The sequence below is a fragment of the Sarcophilus harrisii genome, chromosome 4, assembly GCF_902635505.1.
Source record: "Sarcophilus harrisii chromosome 4, mSarHar1.11, whole genome shotgun sequence".
Classification (NCBI taxonomy): domain Eukaryota; kingdom Metazoa; phylum Chordata; class Mammalia; order Dasyuromorphia; family Dasyuridae; genus Sarcophilus; species Sarcophilus harrisii.
Window position 1 is genome coordinate 288598876 of NC_045429.1, and position 9401 is coordinate 288608276.

The following is a 9401-nucleotide window of genomic DNA, read 5'->3' on the forward strand; positions in this document are numbered from 1 at the left end:
TTTGGAGAAAATCTAGCTTTGAGTCGAACTAAACCTTTATGTTATTTTCCCCAGGGCTCTGTGGAGTGGTATAAAATGGCGAATTTAAGAAAAATAGCTTAATCCCTTTCTTTAAAGGCTCAGCTCCCTCAAGTTCCAACCCCGTCGACATCGTGAGTCCAGAAAGAGTACACTGACTTGTGCAAATGTTTTGTCTTCTCGCCCCCTCCCCATCCCCTTCCCCACCCCCACCCCCCAAATAGGTTTTCGTTTGGTCTTTGTGTTTCCAGTGTGTAGCACTTATACATCCTCCGGGCACACGGGGCTTAGTAATTACGGGTTGGATTGAATTGCCTTGTAGGAGTCCATGTGCCGGAAGTTTTGTTCCTCCCCGCCGCTCTAGGAAATCGAGGGACTCCGATGTCATTGGCTCCTGGAGGAGACTGTAGTTGGCTGAGGGGAGAGGGGAGAGAGAGGGACGCGGGGCAGGGGAAAGGGACCCTGGCTGGTCAAGGAAGGCACCGGAAGGGGCCGTTCCCATCTGGCTGGGTCCCGAGGGTCGGCGGCAATGGCGGCTCCGTGGGTGGGGCGCGGGCGATGAAAGAGCGAGAGGCTGGTGACAGCCGAAGAAGGTAAGCCCCTGCTTCTCCTCGTGGTCCGAATGTAAAGGGTTGCTTCTCTCCCCAGGACGCCCACCAGTGTATGTACCATGACAATACGCCCCCCCTCCCCCCCCGCGGGCGAGTGCTCACATCTATTCATTCATCTCTCCATGCACTTGTCCTCTTCTGCACCAGCCTGAATTAGATTCCCCTCGCCCCTACCCCTTTGTCATAGATCACTTACCCCCGTAAGCATTTTCCTTCCCTACCTACCCCTTATAGGTAGGACTCCCACCCCATATCCTGGGCCCGCAACACACCTCTGTGCCCCAAACCTTCCCCGGACTTTTGGGAGCCCAGCAGGCATTCAGACATTTCCCCATTGCTCCTTAAGCACACTTCTCCCTCCCTTTCCTTGCCTCCCTCCAACCTGTCCCCAATATACACAGCCCATTCTACACACATAAAACCCTTTCTTTACACACCCATACATCCTTTCTTGTAATCTCTTTTCTTTTTTGTGCCCCCCATCCCATAAGAAATGTATGCACTAGTCTTTCCTACCACTCTACATTTTCTGGTCCAGTGTGAGATGGGAAGTATTGGGCTTGCAGTCAGCAAGTACCTCCGTACAAATTCCACTTCTGTACTTTTTTTAGTTTTGTGGGGCTTGCAAACTGTGTGAACCCAAGTGCTCTGAGCCTCGGTTTTCTGAGGGATTAATGGGGATAATGATATTTGCACACAATATCCCCATAGGGTAAAGTTGAGTAAGATGATGTATGTAAAGCACTTTGTAAATGTCTTAAGGTCTATATGAGTTTCAATTCTTATCACACACACACACACACCCCTCCCTTCGGAATCCCTGACCACCCCCTAATAACAGCATCCCTTTTGTCCTGGCAATATATCGCCATCTTGAAGTCAGATGAAAATCCTTTATGTCCTTTCCACCTCTTACCCTACTGAGACCAAAACTTTCTTTCAGGGCTTTCTTCTTTTCATGTTTCCTCACAGCAACAGAAATCCCTACGTTAGGAACCAGTATGATGAAGGCAGTGACTGTATTTCTTACCCACTAGGAATCCAAGAGACTGGTCTTCCTACAAGAGGATCTCTGTAAGGATTAGATGCTGGAGAATGATGGAAAGATGAGCTCACTGGGTAAGCATTTACTCCCCTAACCCATAATTCATTTAGACGCTGAGACATTTTTAAATTTTTAAAATGTGATCAATGAAGAAATCAGTTTAATTTGGGATTAAAAACTATAGAATTCCAGGTATTCATGAGGTACAGAGGCTGGATGTGTTGATTCCCTATGTCAAGGAGTCTAGTCTGGTGAATGAAAAATTGGAAATGGGTGATTTCACTTTCCTTAGAAGTCTTGCAAGAAAGGGTCTTCTTTCAATGTGACAGGAAAGACTGATTCACTGCAAAGACTTGCCGGTTTCTGGAATCCCTCACTCATTTTTGGGGAGATGTGGGGGACGTGGCTGTCTTCTGCCTCTAAGATCCCTTCCATTAAAAGATTCATAAACATTAGAGCTAGAGGAGCCCTTATAAGATTGTCATTTTACAGATGAAGAAACTGATGCTGAGAGAGAGAAAATTACTTGCCCAATATACCACAAGCAATAAATAGCAGAGCCAGTATTTCAACCCAGCTTCTATGACTCCAAATCTAATATCTTTTTCTATTACAATAATCTGTTCCCTCCCTGTTACTTGTATACAGTTGGAAGAATTATGTTAATTCAAGTTTGAAAAATGCTGTATACACTCATTTGTGTGTGTATGTGATGATGAAGATGGGGAACTTGGCAATGCCCTATTCATTACTTAAGGATGAGAAAATTCCAGATCTGTAAATATGTGCTGTGGCAAAAGGTCAAACTCTAATGTTACTTTTGCAGAGGATTCTTTCCCCTCCACTTTCTTTCTCCTCTTTTCCTTTACACTATCCAATTCTCATCTCTTAAACAATCACCTTCTCTTACAGCAACTGAGATTCAGCATTGAACTTTCTCCCATTAATGTACCATGGAAGTTATTGAAATCTAGCAATGTAGGGTGGAATAAAAAGGGTAAGAGTCAGTTCTTTTGAGCCATATCCATCTCCCCTAGATCTTGAATTCTTTTTAGAATATGGCCAAACTCAGGCCACCACCATCCCTAGTAGTTTAGGTTCACAGTTAACAAAAAGGTAAACACTTAAAAAGTTAGCACTTAATCATAGCAGAAAAAGAATATTCAACAAATATAGGTTTTGAAGACACCTTTTGTTGATTCAGCTGAGCAAAGCCCCCTGGCCTGAACCGCCCATTGTGATTCACTACCCAAGCAAGCATTCTTGTGACTGTTTGGTACACAGATGACTAGAAAATGATGTCAACAGCCTGAGCCTTTAGTCCCCTCAGCCAAACAAATCTCAAGGATGGTTTCAATATTTTTTTAAGGAAAAACCAGCGTAATATTCATGGGGCAAGAGTTAGGATCTTACTCCTATCAACTTTTATGTGTGCTTGAATATTACTCTATAGAAGAGAGGGTATATGAGCTAATTTTCAACTAATTGAAATGGTTGGTGTTTTAGAAGAGTAGTATCATCATGGGATGATACTAAAGGTGGGGGGAGGGACCAACACTCACTCTCTCAAAATAATAAGCCTCAACTAACAATGAGACTAAAAATGAAAGGACAGATGTGACAGATATTTCATAAGAAGAACAGATAAGCTTTTATGTCAGCCTTTTTTATTTTCTATATCCAAAGATTACTCTAAAGTTCTAAACCAAAGTAACTGTGGAAACTGTGTCATTGACAGAAAAAGAGAAGCTATTTTGGATGGAAGTTAAGATTGGAGATCCATTAATAAAATATAGGTATTTCAGAGCCTTGTATGTGCTTAGCAATATTCCATAAAGGAGAAACAAAGAAAACAAATGGTGGGAGTGGTTTAGGGTTGAAAGTAGATGTGAAAAGACATCAGAAAAGTATGAATGTCCTTGACAGTTTTGATGATTGTCGTTGATCCTTGATCTAGTTTGGACAAAGTAGTATAATATACTGATGAGAGTTGTTAATCAATTAAGGAGACTATCTAAAGTATCTAAAAATGTAGAGAAGAGAGATTATCCAGGAGAACAGAGCGGTCAGCATTGTCAGATGCAGCAGAGAGGTCAAGAAGGATGAAAACTGAGAAGACTTGGCAATTAAAAATCATTTTCTTTGGAGAGAGCAGTATCAGTTGAGTTTGACTTAAGTTGAGGTCAGAAGTCAAATTACAAAAGTCTTAGGAGTGAGAGGAGGCATGTGGAGATAACTCATGTAGAAAGCTTTTCAAAGGAATTTGGCTTGGAAAGGGAAAAGAGATAATAGGATGATAGATTTAGGGGATGATAGATTGCAATCTTCTGGAAAAGACAAGAGGGGATGGGATCAAGAGTATATGTTGAGAGGTTTGTCTTGTCAGGAAGGATAAGTTCAATATCATAAACTGGAAGAAAAGAGGCAATATGAGCCCATTGTATAAATACTTATTCCCCTGACTCATGGTTTGTTCCCTAGGAATTTAGGACTTTTTTGTTTGTTTGTTTTGTTTTGTTTTGTTTTGGGAGTTTTTTTTTGTTGTTGTTGTTGTTAAAACAAAAACAAAATCCAAAAAACCCTGAGATCATTTTAATTTAAAACTTAACGATTGCTTGTTGTGAATTGTTTTGAACTAACTCTAGAAATCCCTATTTTGAATGTAATATTTTTAAAATTAGAGTATTTTTAAAGTGTTGATCAATTAACAAACATATTAGTCCCTTATTATTTTTCTTCTAGATGATCACAATAGTCTTCTGATGAGTCTTCACTGGAGAAGACATAATACTAACACCTTTTCAGTTCAAGTTCAATGCTGATATAAAATGAAGCATTCAAAAGTCATTGAACAGTAATAAAAAGAGGTTGACAGTCCTAGACCAACAAGGATACTGTGAGCTTTAGCTTTTGGATACACTGCCTCCTTGTGTCCACACAGAAACAAGTCTGGTCAACCACTTTAGATATCCACCCATCAAGGATGGGATTTTTTATGTTTTTTAGGTCATGGACCATTCAGGTACCAAGAATCCTGGTCTCAAGTGTGTCATATCTACAATCCATCTTACATATCATGGACATAGTGATTTAACTTTAAAACATCCCCTCTCATTATGCTTGTTTTACTGACCTTCCATTAGGACCTTCCATTAGGACCATTCCAGATTTTGTTCTGACCTTTACCCACTAATTTCCTCTGAAGGAAGCGTAAGATGGAACTCAAGCATTACTTTCTATATGAAGTCTTTCTCGATCTCCCAAATATTAGGGTCCTTCTTACCATACTATCTTGTATTTAACTATTTTGTGTTTATTCTGAATATACATACAAACACATATATATTTATTTATACATACTTGCCTTTCATATTAGAATATAAGTTCCTTGTGAACAGATTGCTTTATTCCTTGGATTCCTAGTTTCTAACCTTTGTTAGGCTCATGTAGACCTGGCACATAGTAATAAATGTTTATTGATTAGTTGATTGATTGACACTTTTAAAACACTATAGCTTTTAAAATATTACAATCAAAATAGGGATCACTAGAGTTAGTTCAAAGAAGCTCACAATAGCCAGTCCTTAAATTTTCAGTGTGACTATATCTTGGAAATCAGAAAATCATGGCTTTATTGTTTTGTTAATTGTCTAGATTTAAGAAAGTGATGGAGAATTTAACATGTATTGGTCTACCTGCCATCTGGGGGAATAGTGGGGGGAAGGAGGGGAAAAATTGGAACAAAAGGTTTTGCAATTGTCAGTGCTGAAAAATTACCCATGCATATATCTTGTAAATAAAAAACTATAATTTAAAAAAAAAGTGATGGAGAAAATGTTAATAACATCTTTTTTTTTTTTTTTTTTTTTTTTTAAATAACGCATACTAAACTTAGAATGTCTTGTGTACTTTTTTCCCCTGGAGAGCCAATTGTTAAACTTTTACCAGCTTACCACTGACTAAAAGGAAATAAAACTGAGGCCAATGGACAATATAATGCCAAGCTATTGAAGTTAAGAAGGCAACTAAGTGATTCAGTGAACATTGGTCACTTAGGGGACGATAAAATTTATTATTCTGGATGAAAATTTATTTCATTTTAATTATTCATTCTCCCTTCAAACGATTATTTTTCTCTTAGAAAAAAATTAACATTTATTTAAATTTTTTCTTTATTGTTTCAGATTGTGAGAACAGGACTGAAAAGGAGGAATGGAAGCCAAAGCAGGAAATTTCTGGAGATGAGTCATTTCAAGCAACATTGGAAACAATTTCAAGCCAAATACCTGAAAGATATGAGTTGGTGGAAACCAGGGTGTGTGAAGATGAGTTAGAGAAGCAAAGTGTAAATGTTCCAGGAGATGGACTAAGCCAGGCCCATTCCCGAAAGAGAAGGTTCAGGCAAGTGAAAAACACCCAAAGGAAAAGCCGTGTAGCAGAAAGCCACAAGGAATGTAATGAAAAAGAGAGAAGTGTCAAATGCAGCTCAAACCTTGTTATTCATCAGAGAGCTCCTGCAGGAGAGAAATATCAAAGATGTGAACCATATGATCAGAGGATGAAAGAAAAATCAGAACTAACTAAACATCAAAAAATTCATACTTTAAAGAAAACCCATAAGTGTAATGAATGTGGAAAAGTGTTTAACCGGGGATCAAATCTTACTATTCACCAAAGAATTCATACAGGAAAGAAACCCTACATATGTGATGAATGTGGGAAAGGTTTTAATCAGAGTTCTAATCTCTGTAGACATCAGAGAATTCATACTGGGGAAAATCCTTATGAGTGTAATGAATGTGGAAGAGCCTTCAGGGGAAGCTCAAACCTTATCCTGCATCAGAGAATTCATAGTGGAGGGAAACCCTATGTTTGTAAAGATTGTGGGAAAGCCTTCAATCAGAGTTCAGATCTCATCATACATCATAGAATTCATACTGGAGAAAAACCCTATGAATGTAATGATTGCGGAAAAGCCTTTAGTCAGAGTTCACACCTTGTTACACACAAGAGAATTCATACTGGGGAGAAACCCTACGAATGTAGTGAATGTGGAAAATCATTCAGACAGAGTTCACTCCTTCTTCAACACCAAAGGATTCACAGTGGAGAGAAACCTTATGGATGTCATAAATGTGGGAAAGCCTTTAGTGGACGTACAGTCTTTCTTAAGCATCAGAGACTCCATACTGTTGAAGAACTTGATGAACAAACCTTCAAACAGGACACAGACCTTACTGGACAGCACAACCTTAATAAAGAAGAGAAACTTTATGAATGTAGTGAATGTGGAAAAGCCTTTCGGTGTAGCTCAGATCTGATTAGACATCAGATAATTCACACTGGTGAGAAACCCTTTGAATGTAATGAATGTGGCAAAGCTTTCAGTCGAAATTCAATCCTTATAGAACATCAGAGAATTCATACAGGAGAAAAGCCTTATAAATGTAGTGAATGTGGGAAAGCTTTCAGGGGAAGCTCACAACTTATTCAACATCAGAGAATTCATAGTGGAAAGAAACCCTATGAATGCAATGAATGTGGAAAAACATTTAATCAAAGTTCAGACCTTAATAGACACCACAGAATTCATAGTGGAGAGAAGCCCTATGAATGTAATAAATGTGGAAAAGCCTTCAGGTGGAGCTCAGATCTTGGTAGGCATAAGAAAATTCATATTGGAAAGAACATTTATGAATGCAGTCAGTGCAAAAAAGTTTTTAGTCAGAGTTTGGCCTTTATTCAGCATCAGAGAATCCATACTAGAGTATAAACCTATTAATATAATTATGAGGAAATGGAAGCTGTTTTTTACTTTTTTTAAATACCAGAATACATTTTATGGTACAGTCTCATAGGAAACTAAGGTCCTTAAGAGCAGAAGAGGTTTCAATCTTTTAATCATCACAAATTCTATGAACAGACATTCTAGGAGTGGTTGAAAATATAACATTCTTATCTAAAGTTTCTGTGGCATCACAAAATGGTACAAATTGGATATTATAATTTGATCTCTCCTTATTTAATGTCCCCATCAGAGCAGGTAACAAATCCAGAAGCCCTCCACAAACTATAGAGGTCTTTACAGCAACAATACTAGAGAAATTAAGTAGGTTGAGTGTAGACATAGACTTTTGGGCAAAAAAAAAGTTGAATCTGGTACCAGAAGATTTCATTATAAGAAATAGATAACCTCGTAGTCTCAGTTTTCTCATATATAAAATGATAGTGCCCACCTCACAGGGTTGTTGTGAGGATTGGTGATATAGATGAAATCTTTTGTAAAACTTAAAAATGCTGTGTAAGTATTAGCATCTCAACCCTAGAATACCTTTTATTCTCTTTTTTCCCTTTTTGAATTCTGAATCTAAATACTATTAAAATAACATTTTAGTATGTAAAAAGAATTGTTTATAAGACTATTAATTTCCATTTCACACCACTTGTTATTTATATTACAAAATTATAGAAATTCCATATTATTTTCAAAACGATCCTTCTTGTCTCTGCTTAAATCCCTCTCCTCTTTGCACTCAAATCCTTACATAATCTGTTATCAAGTAAATATTCCTGAAGGTTGGGTCCAAGGAACTGCTGAATTGGAGACTCTTCCCCCTTCCTTGGATGGCTTACATTTTATTTAGCATACAATTTTAGGGAAGTAGAATACCCAACCATGATAGTTATGGGTGTGATAGATGAAGCTGTTATTTCAAGACCCTGAAATTCATTCAAAAATGCCACCTCCCTGAGCTGATATATTAGGTGGGAAACCCAGTAGATGTGATGACAGTGGGCCCCACCTTTGGTCTTGTAAAAAAGATCAGAAGGGTAAAAGAGCAGAAAGAATGGTAAGTTCTATGAGATGTTATAGCAGTATATTTGGCAGGCACAGTAACGCCATATCCTGAATAGATATCAACCACTCTTAATGATAAAGGTTGATGATAGCTTTGAGATGGAAAAACAGGGCCAATATAATCAATTTTCCAATTGGAAGCAAGTCAGCAGCCATGCAGAATCCTGCCATGCTTGCCTATGGACACCATTAGGCAGAAGTAGCAACTTCATGTTTAGAGGGATCATATGGTATTATGTTCACTGCAACATGGCACCATGGCCTGCATGTCTAGATGGGTAATAGATCCATTTCTCAATTTGCTATTCTCATAATGGAATCAATTCAGTTCAGCAGGGGGTAAATGGATACTTTTTGATATAACCATAGATATGCCAATTTGGAGGGATATCAGCAAAATTCCTTGTGATCCTAAAGGGGCAGTTGATTGTCTAATCCCATTTACTCCAAGCTCTTCTGTTAGGCCTTTGCATAAACTGGTTTTGTTTGAATGGATTTTTAGAAATGACTATGCAATCTCTGGGACAATTATGTGGCAGGTACAGTGGATAGAGTGCCAGACCTGGAGTCAGGAAAACTCATCTTCTTAACATTCAGATCTGGCCTCAGACACTGTGTGACCTCCTGCTTGCCTCAATTTCCTCATCTGTAAAATAAGCTGAAGAAGGAAAGGGCAAACCACTTCAGTATCTTTACCAAGAAAAACCCCAAACAGGATTATAAAAAATCAGCAATGAAAAAGCAACAAATGAAACCTTTGGACCTTTCAGTCCTACAAACATAGCTAGTCATTAAGGAGTGTGGATCAGGGTGTGAGAATTCAAGTTAAGAGAGATTCCCTCAGATTTTAGTACTAATAACTGTACTG

General features: G+C 38.4%; 1 protein-coding gene across 2 annotated transcripts; it reads left to right on the top strand.

The window, feature by feature from the left end:
• The first annotated feature begins 431 nt into the window (after positions 1–431).
• On the top strand, positions 432–9121 carry LOC116423228 (zinc finger protein OZF-like). 2 transcript variants are annotated; one of them, XM_031965370.1, is made up of 3 exons: positions 432–611; positions 1602–1748; positions 5859–9121. In XM_031965370.1, exons 2-3 carry the CDS (start codon positions 1715–1717, stop codon positions 7445–7447), a joined length of 1623 nt encoding a protein of 540 aa, XP_031821230.1. In that variant the 5' UTR covers positions 432–611; positions 1602–1714; the 3' UTR covers positions 7448–9121. The 2 variants fall into 2 exon arrangements, with proteins under 2 accessions (XP_031821230.1, XP_031821229.1); XM_031965369.1 differs by having other exon boundaries at positions 1667–1748.
• Positions 9122–9401: the final 280 nt, after the last annotated feature.

What these genes read in the sequence shown, in the direction of transcription:
- LOC116423228 (XM_031965370.1), top strand. Translation starts at nt 1,715, where the DNA reads ATGCTGGAGAATGATGGAAAGATGAGCTCACTGG. An exon ending in TGGAAAGATGAGCTCACTGG is followed by an intron (nt 1,749 to 5,858) that starts GTAAGCATTTAC and finishes TTATTGTTTCAG; the next exon opens with ATTGTGAGAACAGGACTGAA.